At 38.8% G+C, this 15,191-nt stretch overlaps 1 protein-coding gene across 1 annotated transcript in view; it reads right to left on the bottom strand.

The window, feature by feature from the left end:
• The window catches only part of Sbf2 (SET binding factor 2), a 352,132-nt gene that overhangs the window by 35,483 nt on the left and 301,458 nt on the right, over positions 1-15,191 (bottom strand). The window contains 5 exon segments of the mRNA XM_037211535.1: positions 2,778-2,962; positions 10,312-10,407; positions 11,296-11,436; positions 13,622-13,666; positions 13,669-13,817. Of these exon segments, the coding sequence (XP_037067430.1) occupies positions 2,778-2,962; positions 10,312-10,407; positions 11,296-11,436; positions 13,622-13,666; positions 13,669-13,817 (616 nt within the window).

Below are 15,191 nucleotides of genomic sequence, written 5' to 3'. Positions count from 1 at the left end.
AAAATCACAAATGATAGCTAGGATATAGCACATATAAGACTAACTGATAAATGACAGAAGAAAGAAAAAAGAGGAAGGGAAGGAGGAAAGAAAAAATACTAAGTGGTCTGTCTTTCTTATTAATTATACATGAACATACAGCTACTCTGAGACCTCACACAGAAAGGGAATACCAGGGTGAGTATTCAGGTAGTCAAACCTTGGGAGGAAATTCAGATCATGTAAGTGTGCCAAAAAGTAGAAGGCCTGTTTTGGAAAAGTCACTGGTGCCACGAATGCTGTGCAGGCAATCTTTGATTGCTGTTGAAAAGAGTTCTATTCTAGATACACAATTAACTGCTGTATTAGAAGACATGTATGCAAATTTTAAAACTGAGCCTTACTAGAGCTTTCATGACCATTACCCTTCAGGCTATGACTAACTGGTTGCAGCTGTCTAGGTAGTGGGGGAAAAGTTAGCCATGCCAGTCTGTTACTATGATGACTCAGTCACTGGCGTTGCAAGGGCCAAGCATGTGGGCTCCTGCTGGTAGTAGCTTGCACACAGCCTCTGCTCTACGGTTCAGCCAAAGGTCTGTCTGGATTGCTCAGTGCTAGACTTCGAGGAGATTTCTAATTAACAGATGCTTCCACTTCCTCTATGTTTGTTGACAGAAATAACATTTTTTTTTTTAGCTGAAAAGTTACATTTATTTGCCAGGTGGTGGCATATGCCTTTAATTCCAGCACTTGGGAGGCTGAGGCAGGCAGATCTCTGAGTTCTAGGACAGCCAGGGCTACTACACAGAGAAACCCTGTCTTGGAAAACCAAACCAAACCAAACCCCAAAACCCACAAACATGTATTTATTATTATTGACTTTTTTGTGTGTGGAGGGTAGGGTGACACATGCCACAACACCTATTTGGAGGTTAGAGTTGTTAGTGCCCACTGTTATGTGGGCTCTGGGGATTGAATCTAGGTAATCAGACTTTGTGTCAAGAAGTATCTTTACCCACTGGGCTGGCTCAACACTTATTTTTTAATGCATGACCTGGAAAACACTGAATTTAAGAAATTATTGTTGATTTTGGAGGCAGATATTTTTACAATTTATAAACTTTAGCACAGTAACAGGCTAAAGTTGATTAGCAGCTGATATTTTGAAATATCTGATCTTAGAACCAGTGTATACAGGCCTGAAAAGTTTGAAAAAAAAAAAAAGTGACTTAAGAAATAAGGCCTTCTCTTGCCTTGCCTCCCAATGCAGTGCATAGCCCAGCATTCCCTGCTCTTCTGCAGCCTCTGTCCCAGTGGTTCAGAGAAAAAAGGCTGTCTGTGTTACAAAGCACAGATACCTGTGGGAACTGAACAAAGACAGCGAGAAATCCAGTCGAAATAAGCCTGATTTCTCTTCGGTATTTATACTTCCTGATATCCTTTGTGTTTTTTAAAAAAGATTAGCAATATTTATCCTCACGGCTAATAAAATGCACATGCATCCATCCACACATAAATATACATATACACATATACATACACATATATGTATATATAAATATAAGCAGCTAGTTTTAAAAATAAAACATTCTTTTGGTTTTTTTTGGGGGGGTGCACATGTTCTTGTGTATGGGTATATGTGTGTATGCAGGATGAACAAACATGAACATACAGGTTTGTGTGGAAGTCAGAGGTCAAGCTTGGGTGTAGTTCCTTAGAAGCTGTCCACCTTTTTTTTTTTTCTTCCTCTTTTTCCATTTCTCATGTGTGTGTATGGAGTACATGTGTGTGTGAGCACACATGTACACAAGGAGGCTCAGAGTGATGTTAGGATTCATGCTCAATTGCTCTTCCATCTATTCATTGAGTCAGAGTCTCTTAATGAAACCAGAGCTCCCACTACGGCTAGTCTTGCTAGCCAGTTTGCTTTGGGGGTCCTGCTTCTGCCTTGACAGGCTGGAATAACAGGCAGGCTGGCATGCCCATCTAGCAATAAGTGGGTTTCTGGGGCCTTGCTTTGCAAGTCAAGCACTTTGACTGCTGAGCTATTTCTGTCCCATCTACCTTGTTTTTTGAAACCGGGTCTTTCAATGGCAGCTGAGCTTTGCTGGCCAGTTGGTAAGCTCCAGGGATTTTCCTGTTTTACCTCCCAGTGCTAAGACGATAGGAATGCACAACCATCCCAGTTTTTAATGTGGGTGCTGGGAATGGAACTCAAGTCCTCATGCTTATGTAGCAAGAGCTTTACTGGCTGAGTTGTCTCTCTAGCCTTGTCTGAGTATTCTTGATACAAGGTTTTCATATAGCGGAGGATGGTCTAGAACTCCTGATCCTCCTTTGTCCACCACCTTCTGAGTACTGAGATTACAGGCATGGCAGCATCACCAAATCTGGTTTAGAACTAAGCTTTTTTTTTTTTTTTTTTTTAATTATTACATCTAGAATAAGAATCATGCTAGCTGGGAGGTGGTGGTGCATACCTTTAATCCCAGCACTTGGGAGGCAGAGCCAGGCAGATTTCTATGAGTTTGAGGCCAGCCTGGTCTATAGAGCGAGATCCAGGGCAGGCACCAAAAACAACACAGAGAAACCCTGTCTTGCAAAACCAACCAACCAAACAAAAAAAAACCCACAAAAAAACAAAACAAAAACAACCAAAAAACCAAACAACAACAACCCCCCCAAAAAAAAACCAGAATCATGCTATAAAAATTTTATGGTGAAGTTTGTTTGTGATAGGGTTCATAAGAGGCCTTTGGGTTGCCACGTTTTCTAAGTGAGAGGTAAAAAAAGCTTACCCTTAGCTGTGACTTTTCACCAAATATATAAAGGGCGGCTTGTCGTTTCAAGAGCTGGTTTTGTAAGTAGGTGCTGTTACTGAAGGAGGTTGCATGATCCTTGCCTGCCAGCCTGGCACCAACATCAATGAAGGATGTTGGAGAGCTGATCAAACGGGTGCTGGAACGAAGACTTGCCCATACGCCTTCACAAAAGCCAAGAAAAGTGAATGAGATAATGTGGGAATGCCACTGAGTAAGACGCAGCTCTGGGGTGGTTTTAGAGCTAATATCAGGTAATCACTCTAAGCCATGGATCATAATGATCATTTGCCATTTATTTTTTGGATATGAACATTATTTGATATAGTGGTTTATAATCACTGTCTTAGATTTAGAAGGATTTAAGATATTATTCATATCCCATTTCATGTCGATATAGACTTGGTATTTAAAGGAAGTATGAGAGCATAAGCCGAGTGTGTGACACAGGGAACAGAGTGCGTGTGTGCGGGCAGGAGACAAGGGAGGGGCCTGAGCACGGGGTCTCTATGCAGCTCTCAGCCTTCACAGGAGGAGTGCTCTTCTGCTTATGGACTCAGTGCAACATGAACTACATCATGAGATCAACTAGAAACTTACTAGATCTTCTAAAGCCAGAGGCTGGGTTAGAATGCATATTTGGTTAGGTAAAAATCACCCAATTTTAAACAACTAAAAATTCTATTATAGAGTATCCATAAAAAGTAAGAAATTATAATTTTAGGATTGTGCATTTCATTTAATTTAGGGTTATTTAAAACCTACAGCCAGAAACAGACATCTTTCAGGAGAATGTCCATACACACCAGGCAGAAAGAAGAACCTTATTGTATAAGCTGACCAAGTTTATATGAATTAGAAGAATCAAGGACTTCCTGTGTGAGATGATTAAAATCTCCCAATCCACAGAGGCATATACTAATTCTCAAACCTAGCAGTGCAGCCCTTCAAAGCAGAAGAGCCTCTCTGCACCTGCAGAGATGGGCGACAGGTGGAGGACCTCCCCAGGGTTGGGTTTTCTTGTGTAGACCTGAAAGGGCTATTTCAGAACCTTTCTCCATTGATAAATCAAGCCCTGTTTCTAAATGACTGCAGTTTACCTCAATAATGCTGTTACCTTTTCCCTCTATCAGCATTTGTGGAACTTAATAGACCAGTTCTAAAGAAAAAGAACCAGTTCTGCTTAAAATGAAGGTGTCCTTCTGTGTAATCAGTAAGTTTTCCTTAGGCATCATGACAAATGGTTTTTAAATGGAATCACAAGAATTTCATAATACAAATGAATATAATTTGACAAACATGAAAAGTTACTTGTAGCATTTACTTTCAAATGAAGGTAATTTTAAAAAGTGACACACTGGGACACATAATACAGTACCTTGGTTATGAACTGTTTCCTTAGTTGAAGATTTGGGATTTGACTGAGTGAAACATTTGTCTCTGTACCCATGCACTGGTAGGTAAGGTTAAAGACAGAAGAAATGAAATGTATACAGCAGCAAACATCAGAGCAATCGAGTAAGAGAAGAATGTTTAGCTTTTAAGGTTAAGTTAACATAGGAGGAAAATGTAAATACAAGTATTAATTAACAAACAGAAAGCTTCCCAATAACAAAAAGGATGAACTGAATGTCTACTGGATGAATTCTCAGCTCCTATTTATAAACACTGTAAGCGTAATAAAATGGACAGCACAGCAGAGGGTGCCACTAAAAAATTATACCAAATGGAACAAGCTTTTAAAGACTGTCAGTCAGAAGTAAGTCAATAATAAAAATAGGGAATTTGGTGCATGTGTGTCAATGTTAGGAATATACTGGCCCTCACACTGAAGGAGAGTGGCGAAAACCATGTGTTGTCTCACACATTGCTCTCTGAGAAGGTCATCATGCCAGGGAACAGTGAAGCTCTAGCAACCATTTGGAATAACTGAGGGCGTATTCTGCAGTGAGCATTAAGCATTGCCACACATCTTCCTTCCTCCAGTGCATTCAGAAATTGTATTTATTTATTCATAAGTAAAGTTACGAGTAGCAAAAAATCATGATCCTGTGACAATACCTAATACCACCAATACAAGTTTGTGATGGTTGAAGTAAATGGCTTCTCTTAAAATTCTTATTTGCACCAAAATGATAGGCAATAGCTGAGATAATACTTTTGTAATTTGAGTAATATTTTTTCCCTTTAGACAGAAAGTGTTTTGTGACTATGGCAAACTTTACCTGGTAATAACAAAATGGTGAGTAGTTACATCATTTCCCAAGAAAAAGAACTATTCAAATCAATTAAGGGAAATAATTGTTTTCAGAATTACTAATAACATTGTTAGCTTTACAATACAAAACTGCATAAAACATGATCTCATAATATGATAAATCTCATAATAAGAAAATCACTGGAAATGATGTTCATTCCTATCTCACTTCCTCGGAAGCAAGAAATGATAGGCACTCATGGTCTTAGTAGCCAAATGACACCCTAGTCAGGGCTGTAAAAGCTCTTTTGAGACAGGGTCTTACACTGTGCCCAAGCTGACTTGAAACTTGCATTAATCCTCTTGTCTCAACCTCTCAAATAGAATAAACCTTCAATATACAGTGGCCTATGCAACCAGGTGACCTTGCACCTGTCCAGAAGTGGCTAAGAGACTGTGCCAGTGAAGAAATGATGTGGCTCATTATTCTCATGGGACACATGGTTACTTTGTTCAGACCAAACTTGAGAGAGAAGGGAAAGTGATGCTTAAGTTGGGTCTGGGGATGGTATAGCTTACTTTCAATATGATCTTACACCTACTCAGTGTACTAGATGCAGATATAGTCAGTCAATGTTACACTGAAATGGTTCAACACTAATAGATTGCTGCTTGCTATGTAAATGTGGGAAAGTTAATTTTAAATAGCTGAAACATCTGTCCTGGAAGTAATTACCTCAAGGATAAACCTCTAAGTCAAAAAACAACATTATTCACATCTTCACATTTTATTTTCTTTTTTGTTTTTTTGAGACAAGGTGTCTCTGTGTAGTTCTGTCCTGGAACTCACTCTGTAGACCAGGCTGGCCTCGAACTTACAGAGATCTACCTGCCTCTGCCTCCCGAGTGCTGTTAAAGGCATGCGCCACCACCACCTGGCTATCCTCGCATTTTCTTAAAGTGGCTTTTGTTAAAAAAAAAAAAAAAGGATATATCATCTTTCTTATAATTCATCAACTTGTGCATTAAATGCAAAGTGATCTGAAAAAAGATGGCCAATTTCAAGTTCTGCTCATTAGAGCAGGAAAAGTGTACAATGGATATAAGATGTAAACCCAAAATTAAGACTGTATGTTAAAGAAAGGAACATGAAAACAGAAGAGCAAAAAGGAGGCTAAGAGGAAAAATGGAAAAACAGGAAGTTCTTCTTACACAGAGTAACTAAGGGACTGATAAAGAAGCAGTGCCCAGCCCTCAGGAAGAATGAGGAAACTTGTAAAAGGCCTAAGGAAGAACTTGTAGGCTGTGCAATGTCGGCATCTAGTCTTGCCCTGTCTGATCAGAATGTGCATCTGCCTTTCATGGTAAACCTCCAAACTTACTGCCATACAGTCTATCCCTGTGACTTTACATGGACGAAATGTACATAAGAGAAACATAAAGTAGCTCTAGGGCCAGAGAGGGTGATAGCGAACCTCAGTCTATCTTAGTTAATCACTGGGCCTTTGGAAGCTATGGGAGGCTTTGGCAGTGAAGAGATGGAGTAAAAGAATGAGACCTGCTTATGGGTCAGATGATAGGCAACTGGTTGAGAGCAAAAAGCTGTAATAAGTATACAAACCAAGTTCACAAAGAAATTTGTGGCAAGAAATACTTGGGTAAGGAATCAGAAATAATGCCTTCATATATGAATAAAATGGGTCATAAACTGGAAAGACAATTTTTAAACCTAAAATTTATCTTATAGGTTACCTGGCCAAATATGGGGATAAAATGTTCTTGAAGCTTATAAAAATAAAATATAAGAGGGGGGTACTGGAGGGGGGAATCAATTTAAACTATATCTAGGTATCTGCTGGAAGTTGCATTCTACTAAAAATTAAACGGAAAATTTACTGACTTACTTTTCCTGACAATACAGATTGAGCATCCCTAAGTTAACCTAAAGTGCTCTAAAATCTGAAACATTTGAATGTTTCAAATAATGTTGTATGTATCAACATACAACAAATGCAACATGCAACTAATTGTTGCATGACGTATCAAAAACTTTCTGATTTTGGATTCTATATTTTTAGATGAAGGATGTCTAGCATGTTAAATATTCTACAATCTAAAACAAAACAAAACAAATAAACAAAAAACCACTCTAAGACATTAAAAACATCTGGCCCGTGGCATCTGAGATAACAGACCTGCCATCTGTATAAACGTTCATCAGAAAGCTGGGGTAGGGCTACAATTCAGCTGTAAAGTGCTTGCATAGCATGCAGGAGGCCTAACTTCAACTCTCCACTACTATCCACACACAGAAAGGGTAAGTCGTAACCATTTATAAAAATCTGGCAATACTTCATGACAGGGGAAATCCCAGGACTCTAAGGAAAAATACATTATATTGTCTCTTGCTTCAAATCCACTGAACATGAGAAGAATGAAGTTTGTATCTTAAACTTTAAAAAACTAAGGGAAAAAAAACTACATATGACTTGTTATCTGTCCAAATTCAAGAATTGGAATCCCAACCCTGGTATCTCAGAAGCAACTGTATTTGGAAACAGTGCGGTACAGATGTAATTCGTTAATATAAGACATACTGGAATAGACTAGGCCCCAACTACAATATGTATGAATGGGTCCTTACAAAAAGAAAAAAACTTAGGGAAAGACACTGTGGTGGTTTGAAAGAATATGGCCCCTGTAGGGAGTGGTACTATTAGGAGGTGTGGCTTGTTGGAGGAGGTGTGACACTGTGGGGGTGGGCTTTGAGGTCTCATATACTCAAGCTACGCTCAGTGTGGCACAGTTGCTTCCTGATGTTTACGGATCAAGATGTAGAACTCTTAGCTTCTTCTCTAGCACCATGTCTGCCTGCACGCTGCCATGTCCTGCCATGAAGATAATGGACTAAACTTCTGAAATTGTTAAGTTCTCCCAATTAAATTTCCTTTGTAAGAGTTTCTTGGTCATGGTGTGTCTTCACAGCAATAGAAACCCTAAACATGCCTTTAATCCCAGCACTCAGGAGGCAGAGGCAGGCGGATCTCTGTGAGTTCGAGGCCAGCCTGGGCTACAGAGTGAATTCCAGGAAAGGCTCCAAAGCTACACAGAGAAACCCTGACTCGGAAAACAAAACAAAACAAAACAAACAAACAAACAAACAAACAAAAGAAACCCTAAGCAACACAGATATAGAGAATGTTACATAAAGATGAAAACAGAGATCTGGGTGATGCCTCTATAAGCAAATAAATACCACAGATTTCTAGACAACCTCCAGCCCCTAGAAGGCAGTTATCAAATATTCTTTCTTAAAGCCCTCTGGATGCTGACCTTGATTCTAGACTTCTGGCTGCTCCCAAACTGTGAGACTAAAGTTGTTTAAGCCACCATTTGTGGTACTTTGCTATAGTAGCTCCAGGAAATGAAATACCAGTCTCAAGGCCTAACAAATTAACTGGAAACAGGACTCCAGAAAGTTAGAAGCTCTTGGGAAGAAGTGTAATTTCAGAAGGTTTTGATGAGGCATTTGATGACTACCAGGACATGCGATGGTTTTCACAAGGGAAAAAGCTGAATTTTGTAAAACAGAGCTTATATGTTGACTCTGAACCAAATTCTGCAATGGATTATTTACAGACTATTTATAGTTCTTAGGAGAAAGCACTGAGTCTTATAAGTCATGTCAAAATAACCATAAAATACCTGGTGATGCAGATAAATAGTTCTAGATTAAAAAGAATGTCATAGATTTAGAAATAAGGACCAAGTAGATTTTAGTAAGAACAGAGCCTGTAAGGACCATTCTTCTTCTTCAGAGATTATATGACTCTGCCTTTGCTTTACTGATGATTTGCTCTTTTTGTTTTTCAAACAACACGAGAACAGTAATTGACTCTATAGATGAAAAAGATCTGTAAAAGCAGTTAATATACTAGTGGACAGAACTAATATCCAAATTCTAACACAATTAATAGTTTACATTAGAAAACACCCAGAGGGTGAAAGTTTATAGGTACAACCAAAAGCATACTTATGACCAAAAGCAATTCTCCAGGCCAGTCTGTTAAGAACAACAGCACATGTCAAATGGGGAAAGACTTCAAAATGGCATTACTCTAGCATGGGCTTGCTGCAGGATCTAAAGTCACCTGAATACCCAGAGTGCTGGGTGTTATTCTGTAGAATCCACACAGTAAAGAGGATAGTGAGTGGACTACAGCCAAATAAACAGTGAGAAAACATGAGAACAACCTTTAAAGCTGAAGAGATCTGAAGTGTGGGAAATTAGATTTCATTTCTAACTCCTGATACCTAGCCTGGCCTCAAACTTATTATCCTTCTGTCCCAGCTTCCTCAGTGCTAGGATTACAGGTATAAGCCACTTGCACAAGGGTCAACATGTAAAAATTATCTGGTAGCAGAGTTTTAGAAATATGAGAAAGACCTAGCCAGGTGGTGGCGGCACACACTTTAATCCCAGAACTTGAGAGGCAGAGACAGGATAGGTTCCAGAGAAACCCTGTCTCAAAAAACCAAAAAAGAAAGAAAGAGAAAGAAAGAAAGAAAGAAAAAGAAAGAAAGAGAAAGAAAGAAAAAGGAAGAAAGGAAGGAAGGAAGAAAGAGAGAAAGAAATATGAGAAAGACCTTCTTAACAGAGTTGTTTGTACATGCAAAGTACTATTTTTGGGAAGAAAGGAATTGCCCTTAACTGACAATGTCCATGCAGAACCAGATCATGTGGGTGGCTTGTTTTCAAGGACAGTAATCTTTGAATGGGAGCAAGAGGAAAAAAATCTATGATTATGATTTCACTGTGGAGCAGCAGAACTTTGTAGTTGAGGCATCTGGTTTAGAATTTCCTTTGCAGAGTAAAAGAATCTCACAGTAACTTGCAGAGACCAGAGTGGAATGACTACTTCTCTCTCTCCTATCTCCTCACACCAGCTGCTATGTCCAGAGAGAGTGAGGAAAAGAAACTTAGTAAAATGAAAGGTTCTGGAGACACAGCTCAGTCTGGTATCTCTTCTAATTTTGTCAGGATTCTTTTTACCCTGTGAATTTGGTGGGTTGTCACCATTGAACCTAATTATCTCACCTCCTAATTCTCTCTAATCCATCAATACCTAAGCCACCATTAATGATTATACCCATTGTTCCATAAGGCATAACACCTTTGTCATCAAACTAGAAGTAAATATGATCATTCATTGGAGAAGGGTAATGAAGAATCATGATTAGTCATCTACTATCTAAAGAATGTTCTCCTCTGTTAAGCTTGTATCAGTGCTCAGTTACAAAATTGGTCTTACTAACCTCCTCGAGCAAAGCTATTGGATGGGTTTACATCCAAATGTCCTGGCACTACCTGCTTAAGCACAGTGGACATTCTTGAAGTCCTCCTTTCAGTCCCTAAAGTCAGCCAAAAAAAAAAAAAAAAGAACAAAATCATGGTGTTCAGGTTAACATTACTCAAATGACAAAAAGTTATCTTCATGTGTAGCAAGTCTAATTGCTGCCAAACATTGTACTTTTGAAATCCCCAAAAGCCTTATTAGAGATAACACAGCAATGTTGTTATTTCATCAGAGATAACACATATTTGAAAGATTATAGAGTTAGGTTTGGCAAGTGCAATCAGAGAATCCAATGATAAATGAAGCAAGGCATGCATGGTGTTACTTTGCAAGAAAAGCCACTTTCTGCTTATGTTGAGTAATTCCGATAGCTGATAAAGCCAAAGAGACCAACTTCTCAAGTCACATGCTCCTGTCTAACACATCAGGGTTACCTCTACATGAACCCTTTGGGGTTCCATCACATGATAACTGAAACAGAATATTAGTACAAGTCTTAATGGCTTCATCCAACTCTACAGAAAACAAACTACTGCAAAATCATAAAAGGCTAAAGAAATTTTGGGAATTTCAAATTTTAATCAATATACATTTAATAATCAGATTTTCAATTTATACATTTATACATTCAACCTCATAATAATATTTTAAGGTTTATGTAAAGTAGACTCTGGGACTTTAGGGTTACTTTATGTTTGTTACCTTCTGTTTTCTTAGTATTTTTAAAAGAAAATAATTGACTCTCTACACATAGTTTCTAATTACTAGACTTAAAAGTGGTACTTTGACTTCTAGGTAAAAGAAGCTAAACTTGTAGCCTTGTAGGGTAAAAACTTTAAGGAGTCCTGTTGAAGTGACTAAGAGCACATATCTAAGGAGATTAACCTCAGAAACAGACTCTGCCTTTCAGGGCAGTTGTTAATGAAACATCATCCGATCTTACCTGGGGACAGGGCAAGTGCTGGCCTGACAGTAAGGGAGCTGTTGCCTCTGAGTTTCTGATGAACAGTAACTGCAGTCAGTAAGGCTTGCAAGTACTTTTCCTGTTCTATACTACTGGAAGATTCCAAAGAGGAGGTAGAAACTATAATACAAAAGAAAAATATATAAAATAAAAGTCTGTTTATAAAATAAGCTCAAATATATTTGTTTAAACTTTCTTTATATTACTTCATGCTACCACACCCAAATATAGAAAACAGTTAGATTTAAAGCCTGATCAATTATGTGGCTTATCTTTTGATGCTGGTTTTAACACATTTACTTCTCAATTGCTCATGATTCTCCCATAAAGGGTCCAAGTCTGGGAAGCCAGCATAGGACTCGCCTTTTAAACATTGATGTATTGGTAGAATCAAAATGAAGGTCCACAAACAACATCCCCTTGATGATCTCCTCACATTCTGCCCATGCTACTATGTGGTAGCAGAGAGAATAGAGTGAGATTCTTTGGCATTCCAGAATAGGCATAGATGAGAACGTCCTAACAGGCTTAACAGGTGACATGAGCTTGTGGGGCTCTGTTGCTGGAAGAGTAGAGAAAGACAGGAGGAATATGGGAGCCACATTGCCATAGGCCCTGGTTCTTCTAAAAGAGGGGCAGAAAGTAGGGACAAATACAAACAATTGTAAAGCGAATAGTTGTCAGGAATATGAGCTTAGTTTGTGTGAAGTAAAACTGAATCAATGAAATGGTTCAGGCCCTTTATTTATGTACTTTTAATTTTTGATAAAGGTCTCATGTAGTTCAGACTAGCCTCAAAGTCATTATGTTGCTGAGGCTGACCTTGAAATATTGCTCCTCCTGCCTTCACCTCTCCCAAATGCTGGGATAACAAGTGGGTACTGCACACTTGGCAGGCACAGGCATCTGGAAGAGGTGTACTAAAAGGACAGCAAAATCATACGTTTTTCTTATACCTTGCATAGAGAATAATGAGTATTATTTTTATTTGCTCTAAGATATCATCAAATATAAGGTTCACATGCCATTTTCAACTATGATACTATTCTTTCTGATCACATCAATTAGGAGGTATATACCAATTTGAAAACATCAAAACATCAAATAAGCAAATGTATTTATTCAGAAATATAAAATATATACTAGCATATAAAAATAAAACTCCTATCAGAATCAGAACACAATGGAACAACTTCCCCATTGTGTGCTCAGTAATATGCTTGCCAGTGCTTCTGAACTTACAGGCTTTCTGCAGTTATATTTACTTGTGCTCTACATACACACTTTGGCTTGGGAGAACTCTCCAAAACAGAAAATGGTAAAATCAACTTTTTTTTTTTTTATTACAACACTGCTGAAACTCCAAGCCAGGCACAATACAGTACTGTTCATGATGCCCTCAATCAAGCAAATTATGAGGGGGGGGGGGGAAATGGCCAACTTTCAGGAGGGATAGAGATCTCAAAAACCACATGGCTCTTCTCCCATCTTGACCAAAGATTCTGGGTTCTAAAGAAGAAAGAATGCTATTCCCCAAATCATATCTAATACTATAGTGGGCCAAAGTTTAACTAGAAACCATGAAAAAAGTCAGCAAACTATAGCTCAAGACTTTACTACCTTGGTCATGGTATTCACAAATATCCTGTTTCCCTAATTTCAAGACTTTACTACCTTGGTCATGGTATTCACAAATATCCTGTTTCCCTAATTTCCTAAAAAATTCTTTGTCAGAGCCAAAAGCTGCATTCTGGTTGTGTTTACTGTTATCATTTGTGTGTATTCACATGCCACACAGGACAAAATCCATATTTACCTCTGAAGCTGTTAAATTTACCTGGATACCTTTCAGAAAAAAAGAGCAAAGGTTGGTACAATCTAGTTTCCAACAATGGATATTCTCGTTTGCCAGAATGAAAACAGTCTAGAACCAAAGCCTATTATCTGTCAAAAACCAAGGGAAAAAAAAAAAAAAGATCAGGTATGGTAAGTAAGATGTTAATTCAATGTGGAGTCCCACATGCCAGCAGCCATCTTCACTCAAGTCCAGTGCTGCCTACTCTGCATGTGGCATGGTGAAAAGGGTGTGGTGAGAGGCAGCTGGACCCAGGTTTTACTCCCTTTACCTTTGGGAAGACTCTGTCTCTCTGGTCTCACTATGGCATTCAGGATGCACTCAAACTTCAGAGGTCAAGTGATCCTGCCCCAGTCTCCCAAGGAACTGAGTCCACAGGCCTAGATACTATGCCTGGTGGAGATTTAGGAATACTCTTCAGTGAGAGTTGTGTTGTACAGAGATGCTTACCGGCTTGAGGGGAGTTCTGTGATTTGAAAAGACCAACAACTCCTTCCCATGGAATCCCCCAGATCGGAGAAGCAGAGTACCACTTCTTGAGTTCTTCCAACATACGACAGGTAGGCGATTGTGTCGATAGCAGCGGGCTACTCTTGGTAAACTACTGTCTTGTACAGCTTGAGGTATGACTAAAAGGCCAGGATAGCTTCAGGAATGCAGAAGGGAGGAAGAGAGTGATTGGGGAGGAGAGGGTAAGAAACATGGGAAGTGAGATAATATAAAAGCATAAATAGCATAATATCACTGTGAGGTTTTTTTCTTTTTTCTTTTCTTCCTGAGACAGGGTTTCTCTGTGTAGCTTTTGGAGCCTGTCTTAGAACTCAGTATGTAGACCAGGCTGGCCTTGAACTCACAGAGATTGACTTGCCTCTGCCTCCCAAGTGCTGGGATTAAAGGCGTGCACCACTACTGCCTGGCATCACTGTGAGTTTTGAACAAGCAGAAACACATTGGTGGAGATATATCATAAAATATAAGTTCATTTAGATTCAATTTTTTTTGAAACAGGGTCTTATCACATAGTCTTGTTTGGCCGGGAACTTGCTATATAGACCAAGATGGCCTTAAACTAAGAGAGAGCCATCTGTCTCTGCTTTCCTGAGTACTAGGATTAAAGGTTTGTGTTATGAGAAAAAGTTAAACTGTCAACAACTCACAACAATGACAACAGAGAACAAAGCCACCTGTAGACTGCCTGAGAAGTGAAAGGGTTACAAATAAAAAACATCATTTTTGGAATGACAACAAGTTCAAATGTCAAAACAAGCTTAACTGTTTCCTTAATACTACATAATTATGTTTATTTACTTATTTATAGCCAACGGCTTGCTATATAACCCTGGCTGGCCTGGACTTTGATGTAGACCAAGCTGGCTTTGAATTCACCGAGACCCATCTGCCTCTACCTCCTAAGGGCTGGGATTAAAAGTGTATGCCACTAGGACTGTGTTATGATAATTTTTTTAAATTTAAAAAACTTAAAATTAGGGGTTGGGGATTTAGCTCAGTGGTAGAGCGCTTGCCTAGGAAGCGCAAGGTCCTGGGTTCTGTCCTCAGCTCCGGGTGTGTGTGTGGGGGAACAACTTAAAATTAATTCTCAGAGAATTTCATACAATATATCTCCATGTTTATGTATTTATTTTTAAAGACTGGCTCTCAGCATTCAGGACAGGATGCTGGGGAAGTAAAGAGTACTTAATTTGTAAATGAAAGACAGCAATTTGCTTTATTTGAAGAATCACACATATTTTAACTCCTTGACTACTAATCCAGCATCCTTTTGATGATTTTTTTATTATCATGGTAAAATATGCTTGGCATAAAATTTACCATGTTATTCACTTTAAGCATACAGATCTCTGGAGTTACATTAATAAGGTTGTATATATCACCCCAACTCTTCTACACTCTTCCCCCTAGTCTTCTTGTTCATTGCCTTCCCACCAAACAGTATCTCCTGCTTTCAGGTCACACACTTGGTAGAGAAAATGTGGCAATTGTCTTCCTCTATTACCTTCTC

Source organism: Peromyscus leucopus, chromosome 1, assembly GCF_004664715.2.
Source record: "Peromyscus leucopus breed LL Stock chromosome 1, UCI_PerLeu_2.1, whole genome shotgun sequence".
NCBI classification, from domain to species: Eukaryota; Metazoa; Chordata; class Mammalia; order Rodentia; family Cricetidae; genus Peromyscus; species Peromyscus leucopus.
The sequence above is the reverse complement of the archived record's forward strand: the minus strand, read 5'-3'. Positions and strand labels throughout refer to the sequence as shown.